This window comes from Lissotriton vulgaris, chromosome 2_1, assembly GCF_964263255.1.
Source record: "Lissotriton vulgaris chromosome 2_1, aLisVul1.2, whole genome shotgun sequence".
Classification (NCBI taxonomy): Eukaryota; Metazoa; Chordata; class Amphibia; order Caudata; family Salamandridae; genus Lissotriton; species Lissotriton vulgaris.
In genome coordinates this window covers 520,126,599-520,151,680 of record NC_141687.1, presented here as the reverse complement: position 1 = coordinate 520,151,680, position 25,082 = coordinate 520,126,599, and the positions used below count along the sequence as shown (strand labels likewise).

At 45.2% G+C, this 25,082-nt stretch overlaps 1 protein-coding gene across 2 annotated transcripts in view; it reads left to right on the top strand.

Annotated features, from left to right (window-relative positions):
- The window catches only part of MAP3K13 (mitogen-activated protein kinase kinase kinase 13), a 624,460-nt gene that overhangs the window by 362,429 nt on the left and 236,949 nt on the right, over nt 1-25,082 (top strand). For both annotated transcript variants that reach the window (XM_086955435.1, XM_086955436.1), the window contains one exon: nt 24,649-24,832. In XM_086955435.1, the coding sequence (XP_086811561.1) occupies nt 24,649-24,832 (184 nt within the window). The remainder of the gene's footprint in view (nt 1-24,648; nt 24,833-25,082) is intronic.

The window sequence follows — 25,082 nt, the reverse complement described above, 5'->3', positions numbered from 1 at the left end:
GAGATTTGAGAGCAAAATATCAAAGAAAGCTAAGGAAGGTGAGAACAGACAGGGAACTGGTGAGGAGGATGGTTTTTACACCACAGAGGAGGTTGAGTTAGAGGCAGATACTTCTTCTGGAGGAGTTAAAAGAAAGGAGAAGAAGAATAATGTGATTAAGAAGAAAACAACAAAAGAAATGGAAAATTTATTAAGGAAGGAGAAGGCTATAAAGGCCAGAGAGAGTGCTATAAAGGCTCAGAGAAAAGAACATAGTACTGTGGCTTGTGATAGTAGTTTGACTAGTGGGGATGTGGAGCTCACGTGCAGCTCTAGTATGGAGGATTCTGATGTGGAAGAGGTTAAGGTAAAGAAAAGGCAGTTGGATGAGGAGATTAAATTGGAGTTTGAGGATTTTGTGGATCCTCAAGGAGAACAGATGTTTGACCCATTGTTGATTCAACATCCACTATCTCCTCAGTGGTCCCCGGTCGAACATGTTGCCAAGTACATAAGATATTGGATCAGGAGGGAGATGCCAAAGGAAGTAAGAACTCGGCTGAGGTCGGAGTGCCCGAGACCAACTCTAAATAGTAAAGTGGCCTTCACGCCAGAATTAGATCAAAAGATGTTAACTTTTTTGAATAACAAAGGGGGAAGAGACCCGAGAAGGGGTCTAGACAAAGGATTGAAGGGATGTCAGGATAGAATGCTTGATATTCTGGGTCCCTTAACTAAGATTTTTGATCTGTGCGAAGAAGCACATACTAATAACACTGGTGTTGACGTGGCAGAAATGCGTCAATGGGTTCAGCGTGCTGTATGATTGCTGGGAAATGCTAACGCAGCACTCTGTTTGGAAAGGAGAAAGAGTATTTTGTTTAAAATAGATCCAAAACTTGCAGATTTGGCTGGCAAGGAATTGGGTGAGCAGAGCAATGGGCTGCTGTTCGGGGATGATTTTGTGAAGGACATGTCTAAGTACGTGGGTACTTTCAATACTTTACAAAATGCTCAGAACGATATTAGGCGTGTTTTTGGTTGGGCCGGGAGAACAAGGGGTCGGTTCCCCGGCCGAGGAAATGGAGTTACCAGAGAATTTTATGGAAGAGGTAACAGACCCTATTGAGCAAGTAATGGAAATGGATTTGGCTATGGTTATTCAGGAGGATTGGTTATCAGAGGACCAATCAAGGAAGTTTCTTCCCACAAAGACAGAGGGGAAGAGGAAGAGGAGGAAGATCAGATAGGAGACCAAGAGGATTCTCAGGTAAGTTGCTTACAAGACCCTTTATATATGGAAGTAAAATTGGGCGGCAGTTAGCCCAGTTTGTTTCCAGATGGCAAGAGATAACACAGGATCCATGGGTTTTGGAAACTGTGGTTGGATACAGGATAGATTTTATCAGTGTGCCAGTTCAGGAAAGGGTGCCAGAGGTGTTAAGGTTTTCAGAAGAGATGGAAAAATTAGTAACAAAAGAAGTGTTGGAGTTGGAGAGGAAAAGAAAGGAGCGATAGAGTACGCAGAGGAGGTGCAAAGTTGTTTCATAAGCAATTTGTTTCTTGTGGAAAAGAAAGACAAGAAGATGAGACCGGTAATCAACTTGAAGGAGTTGAACGATTGGGTTGTTTACAACCATTTCAAGATGGAAGGGATACATATGTTAAGAGATTTGTTGAGAAAAGGGGATTGGTTAACGAGGTTGGACTTAAAGGATGCATATTTAACGATCCCGATGTGTCAGGATCAGGGAGATTTCCTTCAGTTCAGGTGGTTGGGAAGGCTCTGGAGGTTCAAAAGTCTCCCTTTCGGATTGACGTCAGCTCCTTGGTGTTTCACCAAGGTGATGAGGCTAATTGCGGCTTGGTTGAGGTCAAGGGGAATTCGTTTGATTGTTTAACTAGACGATATTCTGATTATGGCAGAAGGGAGACTTTTGGCGAAAGAACAAATAGAGTTTGCGGTGAGCGTAATACAGGATTTGGGATTTGGGATTTGTTGTGAACAGGGAGAAGTCTTGTATGGTTCCAAACCAGGAGATGACGTTTTTAGGTTTCAAGATACAGACGTGGGATTGTGTGTTGACGTTGCCTATGGAGAAGGTGAAGACGATCAGGAAGGAAGGAAGGAGAGTGAAGTCTGCAGAATGGATTACTTTGAGACAGTTCGCACGTCTGTTGGGTCTTCTGTCTTCTTCGATTCAGGCAATATTCCCAGCTCCTCTATATTATCGTGCTTTGCAGAGGCTGAAGGCACATTATTTAAGGAAGGATGTGAGGTATTCTCAGAGGATTGTGATAAATCAGGAATCTCAGGAGGAGTTGGAGTGGTGGCTGATGAGTCTGGATGCTTGGAACGGTCGAGCGATTTTTGGAATGATGCCAGGGATGGAGATAGAATCGGATGCGAGTTTGTACGGTTGGGGAGTTTCACCACAAAAAGACGCTTTGAATGTCTGCCTATAACCTTGTGTTATAGACTCTTACTTGCTAAAGTACAGCCTCTTAATTATTATAGGCAGATATATTTTGATTTATGTACTAGCCCTTTTATATAGAGTGCACCAAACCTTTAAGTTGGTTAAACACTTTACATGGAACTGGTTATGCAAGCGATTTATTCAAACAGAATAGACACAAAAAGTGGAAAACGTAATATGGTACAGTTAAGAGACTGTTAATGGTAGTGTTATCTGTTCTTTACATTTCACAAATGCAAATGTTTGTTCTAGCCATTCTTGCCGTTCAATTTTCTCCACAGGAAACCTTATATGGGACATGGTATTTTGGTACCAACCCAAGACATTTTTTGCTGGACGAAGCCATTCACTCCATGATGGCCAGGTTGGTGTCTCATGGAATGTAAACCCCAACTCTATCAAGCCGAATCTGCTTTTCTTCAAAGGAATTATGGTGATCACATGCACATTAAATGCATTTAACACATACCATGAGCCACTAGGTATCCGCCCTTTGCTTCTCTTTTCCTCCAAACCGCATAGCTTTAAATTGACTTCTGTCAATCAAACCTGGTCCTTATGTTCACACACTATATTTTGCATTCGACAAACAGTGCCAGTCTTATTGGTCTGGTTTGTATTTTGTTGGTTGTTTTTTCAGAGTTTTTAATAATTTCTACGCACATGTCCTTAGTATATATTTTTCATTAATTGAAGTTAGGTTACAAAGTAGGTACATAGACTATAATGTCAAAAATCAACACAATATAACAAAGCAAGGCAGGTTTTCTGACTGTTGCTTATCCTATTCAGATTGAACAACATATAAACTTTTGTCTAAGGATCTGATAAATTATAGATTCCAAATGAAAGGTAATCCCTATTAATCAATTTACTACTCTAATTCTTTCATACTTACCAGTTTAAAATAGAATTTCTGTTTGGTGCTGCTCAAAACACTTAGGTTATGTTCATACCAATAGCTTTTTACGTGGTATTGATACCAACCTGAAGAAACTTATTTTAAGGCTGTTTTCTGGATACTGCAACCAAGTATCACTAGATCCAAAATGATAAATCTATGACAAGTATATGATTGAAGAACTTGAATGACAGGCAGGATGTCTATTGGGTTGTTATGAAGAAATATTACATAAATCGCTAGTTTTACTAAAAACCCTTTCCCAAAAAATGACATGATGCAGGACAAGTTGCCATCACATGTATCAGATACGCATTGACTTCCTTGCACTTCGGACACCGAATTTTCTCAACATTCACCACTCTACCAAATATCTTAGTTGTTAAATATGTCATGAGCTGAGTTTTACATTTTTGGAGGCACTGACTAACAGGGACCACCAGCACCTGAGTCATGTGCTTGAGTGAATCCATCAGGATGTGTATCGCTATTGTAAAGTACCTGAGACAATTTGCTCTGCTGATTTTGTAGACTTCCCTGAGATAGCTCAGGAAGATCATTATAACAGGACCTAAGAGACTTTGATTCCAGGATGATGTCCGAGTTTTTGATTTTGGTTCACATAGTATTTTGTTTCTTATCAATATAATCCCAAACTATGGCTGGAATACTCTGTGAAAATCAATCTTAGGCACTCTAAAATAGGAGCATCGTTAGGTGATTCTAGCAAAACACTCGTAGTCTAGCAAGTTCACCAATACCTGTGCACCTAGGCCAGTTCATTGGTTCAAGATAACAATTATTGTTGGCATTAGAAAGACGTGGGTTAAATTAAAGTGGCACAAGTCTGCAATAGTCCTTTTTATTGGTTTTCCTTACAAACCTCCCTCCAAACCGAAACAAAGGCCTTCAGTTCTCAGCATCAGCAACATCTAAATACTAAGATCTCTCATAATCAGCTGCTCTTACAAGGGTGACTGCAACTACTTTAAGGCTTGTCATGCATTTTTGTTTCTAATTGTAGTTTCTTTTGTGCCAAAAATCTGCAAGACCAAGTCATGTTGATTGACAATGTGAATAATGCAAATTAGTGTTTTGAAGATTTTCCTGAGGTGTTTACTGACACTCTTGGTTGCCTCAAAGGTTTCGAGCATCGGATCATCTTGAAGGATGCAGCTAAACCATGTGAGCACAAGGTGCGAAAAGTGCAGAATCCAATGGTTGAGCTGTTGAGGCTTGAGCTTGATAGATTACTAAAATTGGGGGTGATTGAAGAAATTGAGGCCTTGGAGGGGTTGGCTCCGGTAGTTTTGGCTCCCAAAGATGGTGGGACCGCTGTGAGAATGTGTGTGGACTTACGCGGACTAAATGAGTGGATCTGGGTGGACTGCCAGCCCTTACCTAATATCTCAGAGTCTATCAGTCTATTGAAGGGAGTCAAAATCTTTAGTGTTCTAGAACCTTCATCCGCATACCATCAGATTGTGCTGCATAAGGATTCTAGGCATTTAACTTCATTCGTAACCCCTTTGGGAGATTACTGAGGAGGCCCTTCGGGTTAGCCTCAGCAGTGGCATGCTTTTAGAGTATTATGAAAATGGTTTGGGGGACCTACCAAATGTCTTGTTTTACCAAGACGACATTTTGATTCATGGTAAGGATGAGTGTGAACATGGTGTTGTCTTCAGGTCAGTTTTGGAAAGGTCGAAAGGAAGAGGGCTCACAGTCAAGAGAGAGAAATGTCACATTGGGCTAAGGTCTGTTACCTATCTTGGGCACGTTATTTTTGGAGACGGTATACAACCCAAGTTAGAGCTTGCAAGGAGTATTAGTAAGGCTCCAGCACCTGAAGACAAAGAACAGGTCAGATCCTTTTTGGGATTGGCCGAGTTCTACTTGAAGTTTGTTAAAAATTTCGCTAGTGTTGTAGAGCCTATTAAGGCCTTGTTAAAGAAAGGGTGCATTTTGACTGGTCCCCTGAATGTGAAACAGCATTGGAGTTGCTTAAATCAGAAATTGGCAAAATGCCAATCTTGGGGCATTTCGACACCAAGTTAAAAACGGTTTTGACTACTGATGCCAGTTTGAAGGGACTTGGAGCGGTACTCTCCCAAATGGTTGATGCAGAGGAGAAAGTTGTAGCCTTTGCCTCAAGGGCTCTTAGAGAAGCTGATGTCAACTACTCTTGTATTGAAAGAGAGACATTACGTGTGTTCTGGGTAGTACAACACTTAACATTTTATCTTTGGGGAATTCCGTTCACTGGTAAATCAGATCATCGCCCCGATCATCACCCCCTTGTCCACGTTTTTTCGTGTCATAACAGTGACCACATGACCCCTAGGCTGAAAAGATGGAGCGAAGGTCTACAAGAGTTTAATTTCCGTGTGCAATATATCTCAGGCCAAAGTAATAAGTCTGCCTTTAAGCAGCAAACAAGTTGTTGTGGAGTTTGAGTGTGGGAATTGTCTGTCTGAACCCTCGCTATCAAGGGAAGAATGGTTATCTTGTACTAGTAATGATAGAATGTTTTCCTCCCTTAAAGTTGTCATCTCTAAGGGATGGCCGGAGTACAAAGATCTTGACTCTGATTGGAAGACTTTCTGGGCTGTGAAAGATGATCTTACTTTTTGCCAAGGATACCTCATGAGGGGCGACAGAGTGGTTCCACCTGATGAACTAAAAGGGAAAGTGGTGAATCTAGCTCATGAAGGCCATTTAGGTAGGAGTCTTACCAAGGCACCTGTCAGAGAAAGATATTGGTGGACTGGAATGGACCGAGTGATAGAGAGCGCGGTCAAGGACTGCCATCTGTGTGCTATTAATGACAAGTCTCATACCACCATTCATACTCCGCTGTCCCCCGTTGAGGTCCCTGATGTTGTAAGGACCAAGTTGGGGTTAGTCATAATTGGTCCATTTGAGTTGATGCCCTCTCATGAGAGATATGTTGTTTTCCAGGTCGATTACACCTCTAAATGTGTGATCTCCAATTGTATGAGTGCTGTTAACTCTAGGTCAGTGATCGAGTTCTTGAAAGATGTGTTTGTGTTGGAAGAGATTCCTAAATAATTGTTACTGACAACGGGGTGCAATTCACCTCCCTTGAGTTCTATGCCTTCCTTAAAGATCATGGAATTGTTCATCAAAAGACAGCCCTATATTCCCCATAGGCCAACGGTCTCACAGAAAGGATGAATAGGGTTATCAAAAGCTGTGCCCAGCGGGCATTGGATTCCAGGATTTCTCTCAGCAGTGTGTTGAGGGAAATCTGGTGGGCGCACCGCACTGTTCTCAATGCCATTTCTCAAAAATCTCAGTTTGAAGCCTTGAGAGGCAGGGTAACCAACTCTAAGCTTAATCCAGTATGGCATCCTATTCGGAGGGAGAGAGTCGTGTCTGATGATTTGAGAAAGATCAGGTTGGCTGACTACCAGCAGAGGTACAAACTGCGGTATGATAATAAAATGCCAGTCAGAGTGAAGAAGTGGAATCTGGGTGACCGTTTCATAGTAAAAAGGGCTAAACATGGTCACAAATGTTTGTCTAATTTCCTAGGCCCTTTTACCATTACTTCCATTAGGAAGTAATCCTGGACAATGGCTTTACTTGGAGTATGTCCAGGCCTGTTAAATTCACTGAGACTTCTCACTGCACTGCTGTTACCCCTGGTCCTACTTCCGTAGAGGAAGATAAGTACACTGGTTGTTCAAGCAGGCACAGGCACCTCCCTGTGAAATTTAAGCATTATGTTCTGTATTAAAATATGATCTTATTCTTTTGCTCTGGACATGCTGCTGTGAACATCTCTTACCTGTCGGTGGTTGCATGAATAAAGCCACTTCTCCCTGCTCCTGTCTACTCGACTTTTATTAAGCGGTATGTCGAAAACTTGCACCAGACTCTTAGCTATTAGCAAGGTTATTGCAGTGAACTTCTTGTGCGATGCCTATATGTCTCTACCAATGCCCTGAAGGTCAACATTGGGGCCTGATTGGCCCATACTCTCCACCATGGCTGACTGTGCTGCCAAAACCTCCTTCCAATAGTGTTGTACTCAATTACCAGGCTATGCCAGATTAAGGAAACCCACCCCCAGTGCACAATTTCTGACACAGTTATTTTCCTCCCTCAACCCAAATCAGTATAGGAACAGGAACTTTTAGTGAATAACTCGAAGCCAAATGCCAGAGGAGATCAAGCCAGTTTGGTAGCAACAAACATTCAATTCCTCATCTGAAATCGCCTGTGCCAGCAATTTTCCCCAACCCAGCATAGCCCTCTAGGAACTCATGGGAGCTTCCCCGTGGCAGGAACAATAAGGTATGCAAACCGAATGGTTGGTTGTTTCAGCATTCAGTAACCTATCTAGGGTGGCATACGTTGAGTGCTTCTTAGGGAATCCTGCGATATCCAGTCTGCACCTACTTCGTATCTGCAAATTTGTGAAATGGTCATGGGGAACCTGGGGAGTCTCACATGTAATCTGTTAAATATAGAACTGATCCGTCACGGTATAAGTCACCCTATTGCTGTAGCTCCCTTGATTGAAGCTGGGTTCTGACGTGTTTCTCATGTTTGGCTCTCAATAGAGGGTGGCAGCTTATAGGGAGGCGGGGTAGTAAGCAATCCTTGTGACTACCTTCCTACAAAGCGTCTGCCATGCTCTGGTCGTGCACTGGACCGTGGATGGGACTACTACATGTTTAATGGAGGGAGTTTCAATAAAAGAGGATGTGGATATCGGCGACAATGAGTTCATTTCCCCTTCCAGATGTAGAAGAAAGGGGGATGGGTGGGGGTGGTACCAGTAAATTGCAAAGTCTGCCTGCATGCACAGATAATACAATTCCATGTCAGGTGCCTCGAATTCTCCTCAAATGGAATGGCAGAGTAAGGGTCTTGCAATTTACTCTAGGTGGCTTCCCCACCCATGCCAGCCTGACCATTTGAGCTTTGTGTTAGGCGAAAAAGGCTGATATGAGCTGGTGAGGTACAGTCCGGAATAATAACACCGGTTTTGGAAATACTGACATCTCAATGATGTTATGATGTTACTCCCAAATCCTATTTGACCTGCTAGTGACTGCGGAAGTCATATCCATTGTGTGACCTGGTCATTGAGTACGCTGTGCGCAGTACCGTAGTTTGCACGTATGACGCCTCCTTATTTCTATGCATCTAGATGCCACGATATTTAAGCACATCAGGTAACAATTGCAGTGGAAATTCTGCTGTGAATTGTATCGAATTGGTTGTAAGAGGGAATATTTGTGACCTCCCCAAGTTGATATGGATACCAGAGAGTGCCCTGCATTTAATACATTCTCAGTATTCGGCAATTTGACACAACCTAGGTTGGCGAACTTAGAGGGTAAATGTCATCTTCATAAAGCAAAATTAATAGGTGTCGACTTGCATTGGAGCATAGTTTCTTTACCACACTTTTGATTGGTAGAATCAAAATGCTTCGAATGCTTACATTTAGGGCACTATTTATGTATTCATCTTTTTGCACCTCTTGGGAGTGTATGTGGTTCTTGCTCTCTCTTCCTCCTTGTCTTGCTTCCCCTCTCAAAATCCCTCCCCTCAGTGCTCTGTGTTTCTTCCACCCCAGCTCATCTGTTGCTTCCCTCTCCTCTATCGCTCCGCTGGGCATTTTATGTTGCTTTTTAATCTTCCCACTCCCGGCTCCTTCGTATCTTCTGCCCCTCCCTGTTCACCAATCCTCCACACCGCGCTGCTCAATTGGCATTGGGTAGTTTTCCCTGCTTCTACGTTGCTCTTCCATCCCACAATGTTCCGTTTCCATTTGTTTTAAATTTGTGTTTTTCGGAGGGCCCAGCAGTTTCCGTTTTCTGCGTTTCCACATAATGCGTTTTTACACTTGTTATTGTTTAATTTACTGCTCCAAGACACGTGTCCTCCATCTTGGAATGCTAAATTAAAAATAAACATACAAATGTCGTCCTCGGTATAAGTCACCCTATTGCTGTAGCTCCCTTGATTGAAGCTGGGTTCTGACGTGTTTCTCATGTTTGGCTTACTTGAGTGACACATGCACATGCATACTAAATCAAACTGAGATTTGCCATGCAGAGAAGAAATGTCATGACACATAAGTGCATGCATGGTAACGCATGCATGCACTTGGATACATCACTAAGGTGGCAATGCTATTTTTTGTGTGTGGCTGTTTGAAAGGAAAGGATTTGTTTTTTTATTTTTTAGCTAATGATGTTAACGATCGGCAAAGAGATAAAACTGGATAGGTGAGACCTACTAGCTTCGCTAATTCTTGTTTATTCCCGTGGCCTCAACAACATAGCTTATTTACTTCCTGATTGTGAGGCAGAAAACCACATCCTGGTTACACCGGAGTAGCCAGGCCATGGTACTTTCACTGATCCTTCCCAGGGTCGGACCGGGACAGAAACAAGGCATGGGCACCAAAATAAAAGTGGCCCCCATTAGCGAAGCAGATAGCTAAACAAATTGGTAATATCAGGGAAATCAGGGAGATCAACAGTAAAAAAACGTCCCCAGCTGGTCATAAAACCAGCCCACACCTGCATAAAAAATCAGTCCATTGGGCACTGCTTGATTGTCTCAAAGGCCAATCTGGCCCTGATCCTTCCTTGCAGAAGGTAGCACTTCTTTCAAGGAGAGGCATGAACATGCATCAAACCAGGAGGGAGATATTACAGTGGATACTCTGTGCACTTATGCAAGCTCCTTAAATGCATTTGGCAACAAAAACCTGAACGATTTATATTTCCAAAGCGCTGACTTGCTGTACTCTGATATATACATGGCCTGTACATCCCATCCATGGGCTCTGCCCAGCTAAACGGATGGTTGCTTGCAAGCTTTGGAATTCCCTCCCTCAGCACCTACGCTTGGAAACCCGCTACATCCACTTCCGCAAAGCCATTAAGACCTGGCTCTTCAACCAGTAACTTGCTCCTGCCTCTCCCCTGAGTTCTACGATCTGCTCATGTGGTTAAGTATCTCTTAGCACCGGGAAACCCTTTTTGGGTAGCTGTCGCGCAAGCCCAATAAATAAATAAATAAAAGAGTACCCTTTAGGCTCACTGGGGAGGGACAGATCATTGTCCTGTGTTCATGGCAGGATCCTTGGTCTGTCTCAAGTACATTAAAGTAAGACTGATGGATGCTGAGCTCTTTTCTCCATGAACTAATTCTGCTGAGAGATGAATGAATAGGAAAGAGTATAATTAACAACAAAGGAGTGACTAGGTAAAGCAGATTTAAAGTGAAGTGAAATGTGGAAAAAAAAAAATTTTTTTTATAATTACCCTCACTCACCCGACTATTGGGTGACATGCTAGATGAATGAATAGGAAAGAGCCCATGCTTGTCCTGTAGTAAAGGAATGTGTGTGCAGGATGGCAACTGCTTTGCAGTTATTGGACAGATTGTTTGACACCACTAAGCAAGGAGCGCTGCCGTTGTAATGCTTTGTGGGATTGTTCTCCTCTGACCAGGGCTAATCCCTCGATAGTTCTCTCCTTCCCACCTTAATTTGTTTCTACGGTTTTATCTTCTTGTGGGGGATGGGAATGCTTTGCCTCTTCATGTATAATTTCCACCCCTTTCATCTACCACTGGACCTTCCCCACACATAGGAAACTAATTCTTTCCTCTCTTTGCTCGTGGGGCGCACAGCCACTGACCTGTATTTGCTTACCGTAAATTGTATAGGACTGACCGATTGACAGACCATCATATTATAGTGCATCATCTACATCTGTTAGTTCAACACCTTACCTTACAACATCGTAACATCCTGGAGATCTAATTCAATCAATGCTTGCTATGGATTACATCCCGCAGCTTATATCTTCAAAGAGTAATTTATTTGTGCAACTATACTGTCTGTATTTATTGCTTTACTCACACGGAGAACATACCACAAATAAACAACACAGCTTCACAAATTAACATCACAGCTATCGTATGCTATACCATCAGGTAGCCCAGGACTTGTACTTAACACTATCACTTAAACCTCAGAAGAGTTTATCATTCCCTTGTATTAGACACACATATATACACTTTAGCAGAATACTTTTTAACATTGGAACCTTCTGAGGCTCAGCCGGGAGTAGTCACTATCGCTCGTTTCACCTTTCAAAACTTGTGTAGAAATCGTTTTTTTAAAGCACTCACCAAGCTTCCCTGGCACCCGATCTACTTGGTGCAGGCACCCCCACACAGCGGAATTAGCGCTGAAGAGGGAGAATCTCTGACAAACTTCTGCCGCCATTACCCAAGCCCAGCCACGGGACACGCCCACTTTGAGGCCACGCCCCCCGCAACAACTACTTAAAGCGCGCTGAATACAAGCATCGTATTTACCATTGGAACCTCCTGAGGCTCAGCCGGGAGTAGTCACTATCGCTCGTTTCACCTTTTAAAACTTGTGTAGAAATTGTTTTTTTAAAACACTCACCAAGCTTCCCTGGCACCCGATCTACTTGGTGCAGGCACCCCCACACAGCGGAATTAGCGCTGAAGAGGGAGAATCTCTGACAAACTTCTGCCGCCATTACCCACGCCCAGCCACGGGACACGCCCACTTTGAGGCCACGCCCCCCTGTACCCTCCCTCTGCCCCATAAACATGTATATCTACCCGAAGCGCAGTGGACGAGCGCAGCGGGCGCGACGATTGCGCGCCGAAGGCGCGCTTAAGGCAAGCTCGTCTGCGCTCGTCCGCGCCGAGTCCGGGCCCAGGGCCATACCCCCTATACCTCAGTTACAAGAGCCCAGGTATTACAGTGCTGAAACCCTTCACAGTTTCAGGCCCCCTGCTATGAACTGCCTATTGCATCTCTATCACGCTGAAAACATTCCACAAACCTGTCCAAAATGCAAATCAACCCTCAAACCTAAGCCGGCCACAGAACTGACACACGACTACCGTATGTTTATGCTAAATTGCAGATCCCTGCCGAAACACAGAGCGGAAATTGCCCTACTATTAGAAGAACGCATGCCGGACATAGTATTCCTGACGGAAACATGGCTCACCACAGACTCCGACCCTGCCCTAGTAACCGCCCTCCCTCCAAGCTTCCAAATCACTCGGCAGGACCGACCTGAGGGGAGAGGAGGAGGTCTAGCAATCATTTATAAAGAACAGTTTCATTGCTGAGTTACTCCTGAAACCATTCCTGACTGTGAGAGCCTTGCCTTCAGTCTCGAACTTTCCCCCAATAACTGCCTCTCAGGAACAATTATCTACCGTCCCCCAGGCCCCCCTAAGCAATTCCACAATCTTCTTCCTTCGATTGTGGCGTAACGCGTTAGTACCACTTCTAATTTCACTCTGTTAGGTGATCTCAACCTTCATTTCGATTCTGCATTGGATCATACAGTCACTACGCTCGTGGATGACTTAGCTGCTCTGCAACTAACCCAACATGTCAAAACCCCAACTCACGTTAAGGGCCACCTGTTGGACCCTGTGTTCAGCAACTGTGTAGACCTTGTAGTTGGACTACCAATTCCGCTCCCATGGACGGACCACTTACTGGTCCCCTTCACCTGGACCACACTTAAGCCTCCACCGACTGGACCCACTACAAGATTCACCAGAGCCTGGTCTCGCCTCTCAGTCGACGAATGGTCCATCAAGCTCGCCAGCAACTGTGAGAAGTTGGCCTGATATATAGTGCTCACTATTCTAGTGATCACTGTGTATCATACCAAATGACCCTTATTGATGATTGGTTGTAAGTCAACTTTATAGACCAGCTATCCTAGTAGCGTGGACAAAAGCAGTCTTTAGGCTAAACTCTAGAGGGCGTGTTAAGCCAGCTGTTTTACCATCACATATACCCCTTGAACACCAAGTGAAAGGACCCCACACAAGTTGTTATGAAAAATAAAGTATATTTATTTATAACAAGTCTACCCTGAACTCTTTATGAGTCAGGGAGCTAAGCACAATACAAAACTCTTACGAAAATACTTCAAGTTGCACAATTTACACAAATGCCTGAGGGGCACGAAAAACCATATACACTAAAAGTGGAATGCGAAATACTAGCAGGTAACAAGATCCAGAGGCTTCAGGATCGCTAGGACTACACTACTGAACTCTAAGGTTAGGAGCAGGAGGCCTAGGGAGATCGGGTGCAGAGTGTGCACTCTCACGCGGGATGCGGGACAAAGTCTATGGAGACTAGTATTTCTAAAGTTACTGTTTCCGGACGAATCCGACTAGGTAGACTTAAAACGAAAAAGGATCTGGACACTAGAATAGTGAACCTGCGTTGGAGCACCGAAATGCTCGGTTTACCTAGCCCAGGGGCTGCGGCTGCATAGGGTTCAAAAGACGTCGGGAATCCTCGTTGTAGTCTATGGAGCCTGAAAGAAGAAGTTTCTGGCAGGCGACCAGTGAAGATGTTCGGTGTGATCCAAGCCTGGATCGGTGATGGAGACGACCTGAAAGCAGAGGGGACTCAGTTCTTAATCACTAGCCAGTGATTGAGTGGGCACCAGGATGGCACCGGATGAGGTCACCGCGATCAGGTGAGTGGGCGACGCTGGACTCTGCAGTCACACGGGAGCTGTCCCACGAGGGTGTCTGCTGTCGGCGATGCTGGAACCAGGATTGGAGCAACAAGCCTTGGCTAAGGCAAGCCCACGCGGTGGAGTCAAGATGGCGTCTGGAGTGGACCAGGAGGGTCTGTGGTGCTCCTCTTTTGGAAGGGAGCAAGGGCCAGTCAGGGAGCAACCAGACCAGTGGTGAAAACGTCGTGGTACGTCGTCAGGAGGGCCACTAGCCAACGGGCAAGTGACCGGACAACGTGGCAAGCAGCAAAGAGCAGAAGGGCCCCACGCAGATCTCGTGGATGCTGGGGGGCTGTACTTTGGTGCTGGAGCTGCTCTGGGTTGGGGCTTCTCAAACCCCAGTGCACTCACTCGAGGATCCCTCGGCGGTCGTGCTGGTTAAGCGTCGTGCAGGTTTAGAAGATGGCCGGTCCCTCAGGTCTCGTCACACCCACGAATCTCAGCTGGGCTGATGATGCAGGTAGAGGTCAGAGATGCCAGGGAATCCGGGTCTCGTCGAGCTGGTCAGTCTTGATCCGGAGGATGGACGTGCAGCAAACCGCGGTGCTTAGGTGGTGCCTGCGGGTGCAGGGTGGCTACTCCTCAGCCACAAGGGAGAGTCTTCAGAGAAAGTCAAGAGTTCCTTTCGTGGAAAGTCATTCAAGATTCAAGATTATCTAATTTGGGAAGGGAGCCCGCTCCTACCTTTATTCTAAGAAAAGGGGCTGGCACGCACCTAGGTCCTGCCCATGGGTGGGACCAGGAGCGGGGTGGTTACACCCCTCTCCCTTGTCCGGACTTTCCCCAGCTCAGGGGCTGGGGTGCCCCTGGAACTGGTTTGAGCCGGCATATACACAGTGAGCACCGGGGTGCCACTTGCAGTCACCTTCCTCTCAGCCCTGCCTACCTGGGATACACAAAACCCTGTCTGGGATGGTGCTAGCACCGCCCCTGACAGGAAACCCTTTGTCCGAGCTCTCCTCGCTAGAAGGACTCCCAGCAGAAGGAGGTCAGACTTGTGTCTGTGGTGGCAGCATCCATTTTCTGATGCTGAGGCTCGAGTTAACTTTAACCGGGGTTCACTGTTACATACATGTCGTTTCCCTCTAGAAGGGTGGAATGCTAACCCCGTCCCCAGAATTGGTGAGGGGTTAGTATTCCAATTCGTATGACACATTACTCGACATGTTTTGATAAAGCGATACCAAAGTTGGCAAATAACTGCGAGGATTATAATGCACTTAAGAGTATATGGTACGCGTTATCATGGAACAGCTATTAGGACTTGGTTCCACAAGCTGCAAACGGGCTCAGCTCATGCCAGAGCACCATCTCACATAATTCCAAGCACTCTGCCTTCAGGATTGATAAGGCCTGCCATAGGAGTGACTGATAGGAATATATGTGTCCATTTTAGGGTTAGATATAGGAATACTATATCTAAAGCAAAGGGTGATTACACCACCTTGCCCCAGCTGTCGTGCAGCCAGTTGTGTCAGATTTGGGTGGCCAGCCAGGGTTGGCATAATACATGCTGCAGCCCCTGGTAGGCCCTGGGTACACCTATGCCCTGGATACCTAAGGTATGCTGTACAGGGACTGATAAGGTGGCCCAGTACCAATTAGTAAATGCACCTAGGGTACATGGAATCCATTTTACAGAGAGAGCAGTGGGCCCGGGGTCCTGAATAGCAGGGTCCCAGGTCAACTAAGTCGAAAAACCAGCAAAACACCAGGCAAAAAGTTGGGGGCAACCATAGTCAGATATCCACCTTCCTACAGCAACCAACCCCTCTACAATGAGGATCCTTGTCTAGCCAACCAGGCTTACGAAGACTGGATCACACAAACTCTTGAAGACACCCTCCCTAAAAGTAAAACCACGCTGAAACGCTCCCACAAAACTGCCCCCTGGTACACGGAGGCTCTCAGGGAAAAGAAACGCCAATGCAGAAAAACCGAAAGACGATGGCGTTTAGACTATTCTCCAGGAAATAAAATTCGCTACCGAGAGTCAATCAATGACTACAAAGCAGAAGTCAAAGCTGCCCAGGCTATATACTTTTCGAACAGAATCATCCTAGCCAAATCAAAGCCAAAAGAAATTTTCCAAATTGTGAAAAAACTAACCAAACCCCCACCTAGCCTGCACGAAACAAAATCCACAACCCACTGCAATAAGGTAGCTGAGTTTTTCCACCAAAAAAGTTAACAAAATCTACTCAGCCTTCCCCCCATAGGTACCACCCCCTCAGCCCAGACCAATAAAATCATGGCAACCCCCCCCCTTCAGCTTCAACCTACTCTGGACCACTTCCCCCTCCTGGATGTTGCAACCCTTGAGTCTGTGGCTTGGAAAGTAAAATCCGGTTCCCCTGATGATCCAGCCCCGCCAGACATCATAATGTCAGCATCCCAGATCACACTGCCAACCATTAGGGATGTCTTGAACGTATCTATCACCTCCGGCACTGTCCCTCCTGTCTGGAAACAGGCCATGGTCCGAGCATTGTTAAAGAAACCCAATCTGGACCCCTCAGATTTCAGCAACTACCGGCCTATCTCCCTGCTCCCGTGGGTGAGTAAAATCCTGGAAAGATACATTAATCTCCAACTGGTAAATTTCTTAGAAGACCACCAATTGTTAGACCCCACCCAGACGGGTTTCAGACCCAAACACGGAACCGAGTCCGCCCTCCTTATGGTCAATGAGATATCCAGAAAAATCCTGGATCAAGGAGGATCAGTGGCAGTGATCCTCCTCGACCTCAGCGTGGCATTCGACACGGTCAGCCACGACACCCTGCTGTACCATCTGTCTAGTGTCGGAATCAAGGACAAAGCCTGGCTTTGGTTCAAATCCTTCCTGGAGGGCAGATCCTTTCGAGTATTCGATGGTGAGTCTGTGCCAACTAGTAGACCACTAAGGTGCGGAGTCCCTCAGGGCTCCTCTTTAAGCCCTGCACTCTTCAACATCTATATAAGGCCATTGGCTGAGGTCGTCCGTCCATTTGGGGTTAAGATTATTTCTTACGCGGACGACACCCAGCTGGTGGTCTCACTGGCGCAGGAGGCCAACACGCCAATGTCAGGCAGACTTAGAGAGTGCCTAGAGGAAGAAAAGAGCTGGATGTCCTCATCATCCCTCAAACTAAATGGGGACAAAACGGAGCTGATGCTCCTGGGCCCCTCCGATCCCAGCTTCTTCAACTCTTTGTGGCCCCCCTGTCTAGGCCACCCTCCAGCACCCAAGGACAACATCAAGAGCCTTGGGGTGTGGCTGGATAGATCCCTCTCATTCAATACCCAGGCCACAAAACTCTCAGCTACCTGTTTTGGCCTCCTTAGGATGTTAAAGAAAATCCTCCCCCTCCTACCCATGGAAGCTAAGCAGGTAGCCATCCAGGGTCTAATACAGTCTCGCCTAGACTTTAACAACGTGCTCTACCTTGGCGCTCCAGATTACACCTTACGCAGACTCCAGACAGTGCAGAACTGTGCGGCTCGCTCACTGCTCGAGCTTCCTCGCAGGCAATCAGTGAGAGCCGGTCTGGTCAGCCTTCACTGGCTGCCAGTGCGCCAGAGAATCCTCTTCAAGGCCATGTGCATTGCCCATCAGGCCTTCTGGGACACAGGTCCTATGATCACCCGTGACTTAGTCATCCCTTAACCAACCCAGCAGAAACCTCCGCTCAAGCCAGACCTTTATGGCTATGGCCCCAAGAATAAAAAAGACTAGGTCTGGCGGCAGGACGTTATCCTACAATGCATCCAAGACCTAGAATACTCTCCCCTTACTTCTTAGAGCCAACCCCGACCTTTCTTCATTCCGCAAGCAATTAAAGACATTACTATTCAACCCTCCCTACTAATTCTCTGCTAGCCACTCTACGAGGTCACCTCTGTTACTTCCTTGCTTGGACGCCCCTGGGCAGCAATTCGCGCTCTTTAAATTTACCTTCATTTCATTTCATTTCATTTCACTTGACTCCATTATACACACATTAAAGCATCAAAACTATGCAGTTAGAAAACCACCTCTTATTCACACAGCTTAACCAGACATAGCCAACAGTACATCATAGTCAGACCTCATCCCAACCACGATGCTGCCAACACAGCACCTAGGTCATATAGCTCGCAAGAAATTACTGCTTCCAACACTTCTCCACTCTTCACACTTAACTTCTTACATAGAACTGCCAGAAAATGCTTTTTAAAATCTCACCACACCCATACCCCCATAGTTCTGTATCATGTAACTGACCAGATACACCTTTTAACAAAAAAGCTCTTCAGTCCAGGCATTAGACTACTGCCTTATGGTATGAATAAAATTACAAAATCAGGGGTCGCTGGCACAATCCACATAATGTACCATCACCAAAAAATGGACTGAATAATCTGATCTTCACCTCACTGACAATTCACCATTATTTATAAAGATTACTTCCAGTCAGAAAGCAACCTTGGAGGAGATTCTACATATTTCCGGTGGGAGAGAGTTCCAGATCTTCGGTGCAGAGCCGGAGAAAGCTCGGTGACACTTTCTCTTTTTGCGAAAGATCTGAGGTTTCAGGAGTGGAGAGTTAGCACTCCTAGAAGGTCTACCCCCTCCGGATAGTTCCGGCTTTTGTGCTAGAAAACTGGAGGTTTTGAAAGGGAGGGCTTTGTGGGATAAGCAGGCAATCTTTAGCTGTATTCATGCTTCATAGGGCAACCAATTTAGGGATTTTAAGACTGGGAAGATGTGCACGTTTCTTTTGGTACCCATAACCAATCTGGCCGCCGCGTTCAATGAGGCCCCTCGTGGGGCCAAGGTATATTTTGGGAGACCAGAGAGAGCGTAGCACTGCCATAGACTAGCCTTGGCAAAACAAGCGATTGGACCACTTGCTTGAAGTCCGTTTGTGGGAGGAAAGGTTTGAGATTCCTGAGTATCCTCATCAGGTGGTTAGCTCCCTTGAAAACATTCCTAATATGAGTCTTCATGTTAAAGTGCTTGTCCAGGGTGATTCCGAGAGATTACGCTGAGCCAATAATGAGGGGAGAGCAGTTGAAGGAGGTGAGGTGATTGATCCAGAGGTCTAATTTAGGAATGTGATTCGGAAGAGAAATTAGAAGGAATTCTGTGTTAGAGGTGTTGAGCAGGAGATGGTTCTTAGTTAACCAGTTTTGAGTAGTCAATAGGGTAGTGTTGAGTGAAATTGTTATCCAGGGAGGAGATTTTCAGATAAAGTTGGGTGTCATCTGCATACATATGGAAGAGAATGTCCATGGTATCACTAGTGCATTAGCCAATGGTTCCAGGAACAAGTTGAAGAGTATAAGAGATAGGGCAGACCTTTGGGGGACCATGATTCTAAACCATTGGATTCCTTTCAAAGAGAACTTGCAGAAAGATGTGGTAGAGTGCATTTCAAAAGTGCTACAAGAATATATAAACCATAGAATTGTGCTACACAAATGCTCATCGCGTAGCATAATGCGAAAGCATTACATGTTTCATGCCAGAGTTGTAATGTTCTGTTTCTTACTGGGATGTCCTGTTATAGTGCATTTACTTTGGTTACATGAGAGTTGATTGGTCTGAAGAGGTGACCGTTTACGTTTTAGCCATGAATTGCAAGAAACTGTGGCATTGCAAATGGTGTGTGCTATGCTGTTATTCTAGAAAGGTGGTGAAGAAGCAGCGGTCTTCCCCCACTTTTACATGTTGTATACTCAGTACCATTGACATGGAGGTTTGGGTAACGTTTGTTTTCTTCCGCTGGATGTAGGTGATTGCAGAGCCTTCCAGACGTTTGAAAGTGAGGTAGAATTTAAGTTGAGTGCAGGTCGTCTTGCGAGTTCGGTAGGCTTCTGGGATGTGGAGAGGCGGATTGGAATTATGTGGTGTAGATCAGACTTTCACCATTAAAATACAATAAAGTAGAAACAGGAAGCTTCATTTTTTTTAGTGTTCCTTTGCGAATCTTTAATGCCAGTTGTAATTGGCCTGTAACATTGACATGGGCTTTGTAGCGGTCTGTAAGACACTAACAATTGTTCTCCAGTGTGGTTAGCCACTGTATCCTCCTCCACACCACCCTCACCCCCCCTCCCAGGGGATGGACCCCCGTCCTTTATCAAATAAGTATTAATTAAGTCTGAAAAGGAGAAGCAAATTTAGAAAATGTTAGATTTACTACTGCTAGCATTTGGCTATGGTTGTGAAACGTTGTATAGTTCATGCTGCCTTTTATTGTGTAAAACCTTTTTTTTCAAAATTCCTTCCAGCAATATTTGAATTAGCATGTTCGCACCACTTTAAGAGGTTTATTGTTGTATTATTTCTGCGAGGTGGTAGTGCAATGCACAGTAGCTTATACGAAGGCTTGTTGTGCCCATTGTCTCTGTTTGGGTCTAAAGTGTTTATTGTCTTGCGATAAGTGGCTGGTTATGTGTTTGTCTGAACTGTATGTTTGTCAAACTGTCTCAAACAGAGGGAGTCATGTGGATGGGAAGCGTAGAACAGCATCCTTGTTCTTTTCTAGGAGCAGGCCGCCATCCTGGCAGAGGGGCTCACACAGCTGATGTCAGGACCATGTAAAGCTATGCATATTAGCCTACTTGTAATTATCGTCATTGTCTTCTTTAATTGGAAGGTATTGTATGTGACTCCGTTGAAATCCGCATTGCAGATTATAAAAGGATACGACTTACTTGCCTTTTAAAAGCTGAGTCTGTGTTATGTAATCGATGTAATGGAAAATGCACCCACCAACCTTAAACTTGCACAACTTGCTCGAGTTCTGTTTGCACGGCTGGCTTCATAAACGAGTAAAAGGGGTGGCAATCCAGGATGCCAGGAAATTAAAGGTTCCACAGCCATTTGAAGTTCGGTGAGTTTCAACAGACTTTTAGCTTTCACTCTACTTACTGTTTGGCTGTGATTACAAGTGCCCTTGAGGGTTATATGCTATTTATCACACACAACATGTAGATTTCGCAATATCCACTCGAAAATTGAACCAGGCATTTTTCACCTGTTAAATATCGGCGGCTTGTTGCCAAAATTCATCCAAGGAAAGCTTCAGCTTCACTCTTGGTAATCACCAGCAGCGAAAAACTTCAGCTCTTCAGATTCCACAGCATTCATCGCTAAGGGATGTGAAATCACTTCGGTTCCCTGTATCCATCTTTAAATGAAGTGACAGCACATCCTGTACCAGCATCCATCGAGGAAGTCACAGCATTAGTTCCTACTTCTGGCCTTTTCTCCTACTTGAGCCTGCCGCTGAGGGTTTCCACTGCCCAGGCATCCCAAGCTAAGGGCAAGCAGAGACCAGAACAATGTCTGTTTGTGCTTCCGAAGGCCAGAAAAGGCTTTAGGCCAGAACCTCTGCTCCACTGCAGTCTCGGCAAGTAACTACCAGGTCATATCCTATCAGGTGTGTAGCTCAGTGTCCCTAACTACCAATCCCCAAAATTACACCCAGATCTAGGCCATACAAACACAGACACTGTAGCTTCACAACACATAGACCCAACCGCAAACATATCCCACTAACCACCCCACGCCCTCAAACTGACACCCACCCACTCTAACTCACCGACGTAAGGCCTGGAGTACTCCACACTCCTGATGTCACAGACCTCGTAACCTGTCATCAGCTTGATGCACTGCTCAACACGGATACCTTGCTTACCCGAATGCCCTAGAGCTGTGTTGTCTGAGCTGCAACATGCAGAATAAGCGCACAAGAACGAAGAAGGCCTAGCTGCACTTAGCAAGCGGACATGGAGTTCTCAAATATCACTTCCCACTCTCCACATATAAGTCTGCCACCTTCCATCTCATGTAGAGGCCTACCAGACAGAAAGAAGAACTTCATAGATAAATACTCGATTTACCACATTCATCCGGCACGCCCAGATCACCTCCTTCCAACTCCCAGACATCTCAAGCATGAAAAAACCAGAAACATCCTTGGCCAAACTCTTACGATCTACTTGACATCACCAACCATCCAATGCAAACATATCCTACAGCTGGATTGTACTGATCGCCTTGCCATATCCATCAGTCTGCTCAGCATTCAACTAATACATTGAGGCCCAGTGCTTAAATTGAATAGTAGCTTTCACAGGGGGTCCACAGCACTTATTTTTCTGCATCATTTATTTTACAGAGCACAAGAGGGGGGATTACACAGGTTAGAAAGACCGAGGAATAGAAAGGCGGCAAAACCGTCACAAAAGGAGAACTCAGGAAACTACAGGGGTGAGATAAAGGGAGCAAGTGTACCTGGTAGATTAAAGAAGTATGAGGTGGGTTTAAAACTACCAGCCTTGGTATTCTGCCATAGTTTAATTGCAACGCCCGCAGCCCGCACAACTAGCCTCCCAGCATTTTTGGGGTCGAGGCCTTGGGCCCAGCCGCCAATTACCAGGCCTTTAAGACCAGAGTACATAACAAGTTCTGCCCCTTGGCGATGACCTCCAAACCTCTTTAGTGTGCCCTTAGTGGCACACAGATCCAATATAGGACCAGGGTTCAATTCCCCGCCTCGGTGCCTGGGCTCAAAATTCCACGGACCTGATCATTCTCGCCTCGGTGCCTATTCCAATCATGGAGTCCCACTCTGCAACTCTGGGCAAGAGCTTGCTTAATCTCCACAACGGCCCCCACAACTCTAAGGATGCCTGGCCTCCACCTTGGGGGTGCCCAGGAGTGGAAGCCAGGATGGGTTCCACAGCGGTATTCGGACAAGCGCCTTGAGACCCTGGCGGGTGAGTAGTGCGCTATACAAGTATCAATTTACGTTTACGTTTTACGTTTACGTTTAGAGTCAACCACTTCCTGTCGGGGTGGCAGAGCATTACATCCAACAGGTGGGTTCTCCAAAGATCTCTCTTTCGACACCCAATCTAAAGTTTTGGCTGGGGTTTGCTTTGGTCTCCTGAGGGGGTTAAAACCTCTACTCGGATATTTTGATCCAAAAATCCACGAAACTATTATACAGGCTACAATTTTAGCCAGGTTGGATTACAGAAATTCCCTTTATTTAGGCGCTAATAAATCTTGTATTTTACGCCTTCAAAGAATTCAGAATTCCATGGCCCGTGCTTTGTTTGCATTGCCCAAGTTTTGTGCGGAATCTAATTCTTTATTTAAACTTCATTGGTTACCAGTAGCCAAAAGGATCCAGTTCAAGTCCTTGTGCCTAGCGCATAAAATTTTGTCTCAGCTAGGCCCTCCGATATTAGCTGATCTGCTGGTTCAGTACATCCCGAACCGTCCCCTTCGCTCCGCCAACTTGGGATTGATGTGTATCCCCGTTTTCAAAGAGCCTGGGCTGGCGGTCGATCTTTTAAGGTCCAGGCGGCACAACTCTGGAACTCCCTCCCGCTGTCTATCAGAGGACTTCAGAATCTTCTGACCTTTCGCAAAGCTTGAAAGACCTGGCTCTTTCCAGCTTAACTGTTAGGGTTTGTTAGAGTGGCTTTTGGAATCTGTCTCTTGGGTAGCGCTGGGTCGCCCCGTTGCTGGGGCAGCTATGCGCTTTACAAATCTCTAAATAAATAAATAAATAAAATAAATAAATAATTGTCCAACGGAGTTATGCCCTGCCATTCTTTTTCAATCCATTGCACCTGCCACCCACATCATAGCAACTTGCAAAGGACCATCTGTCCATTTTGCATCATGACGTGCAGGCTCCTTTAGCCAAAGGAGCCATTGAGAGGTTTCTAGCATCTGAAGTATGGACTGGATGTTATTCCAACTACTTTTCAGTGCAGAAGAAAGCTTGAGGACCCTGTCCCATCCAAAATCTTCACTCTCCGTGCCATCATGCACAAGGAACAAATTTGGGTTGTTCACACTGACCCAGGTTCTCTCTGCAATGGTCCTGGAGACTGGTTGATGAAGCTGGACCTAATTTCACATCCCCATTGTTCAGGCCCACAGGTGCTAGCTGCAGTTCAAGGTGGGCTGCAAGCATTTTCCGCTTGCCATCTTTTCCTTCTGCCCCACCCGCTGCCCCTCGGGTGCTCACAAAGGTGGCATCACTGCCGATCTGTAGGAGGTCCGGGTTGCGAGTATTCCCGTATCTCGGCATCTGGCTTTTGAAGACTGGCTCGCTACTTATATGAATATTTAATGAGTTAACAATGATAGTCTGTTTGTCTTGAGTGTGATTGAAGCATGTTGAGGAGTAAGATTTTTATCTATAGGTCCACTGGTCCCTCAACATACCTGACTCAATGAATAGTGCAGAGAAATGATCTAGGGTTTTCTGTGGTGTTTGGTAGCCCATTAGCACTCTTTGACACCTTTTTAGTTGGTTGGTTGGTAAGTGTAACTTTGCTTTACTGTAAGTGATATTATTTTTGTAACTTGTTTTGATAGAAGGCCTTTGTATGTTGAATTACATATTGCCATTTTTAATGATGCTGTTGGTTTGTGGTTCAAAATGTGTTGCTTTTGAACGCTAGGAAATCTTAACATTGGTATATTGAAATGCGCTGCTGGTTTATCAGATCTCTTAGGTGCTAAATGGCCACATGATTGTGCTTAATTTTATTTGAATGACTGAAAAGATTAATATATGCTACGATATAAAAAAAATCAATTTAAGTGAAAAGCAAGTGATTGTTTATTATAATTAACAGAGCATGTTTATGTTTTTTAACGAGTGCATTGCATTTTCATTGCCAGATACCTGGGAAGTTCCATTCGAAGAGATCTCGGAGCTTCAGTGGCTGGGCAGTGGTGCCCAAGGGGCTGTATTTCTGGGCAAGTTTCGAGGTGAGGAAGTAGCCATCAAGAAAGTGAGAGAACAGAAGGAAACGGAAATAAAACATCTGAGGAAATTGAAGCACCCTAACATCATTGCTTTCAAGTAAGTTATGACTGGTATATTATTTTAAAAGGCTAACCTGATTTTAAAACGTACAAGAATTTTATGGAGAATAACTTACACATTTCTGTTTTTAGGAAGGCATCAATACCCTTCAAAACCCACATAGAAAAGGTGTAAAAGCATTTTGAGTTTCAAAAATATCAATGCAGCTGCCTTCAGCACTCTTCCACTTCCATTATAGCGCGGCACCCTCCACCAAGTGTGTTTAAAGCTTCCATTTTTATTTTTT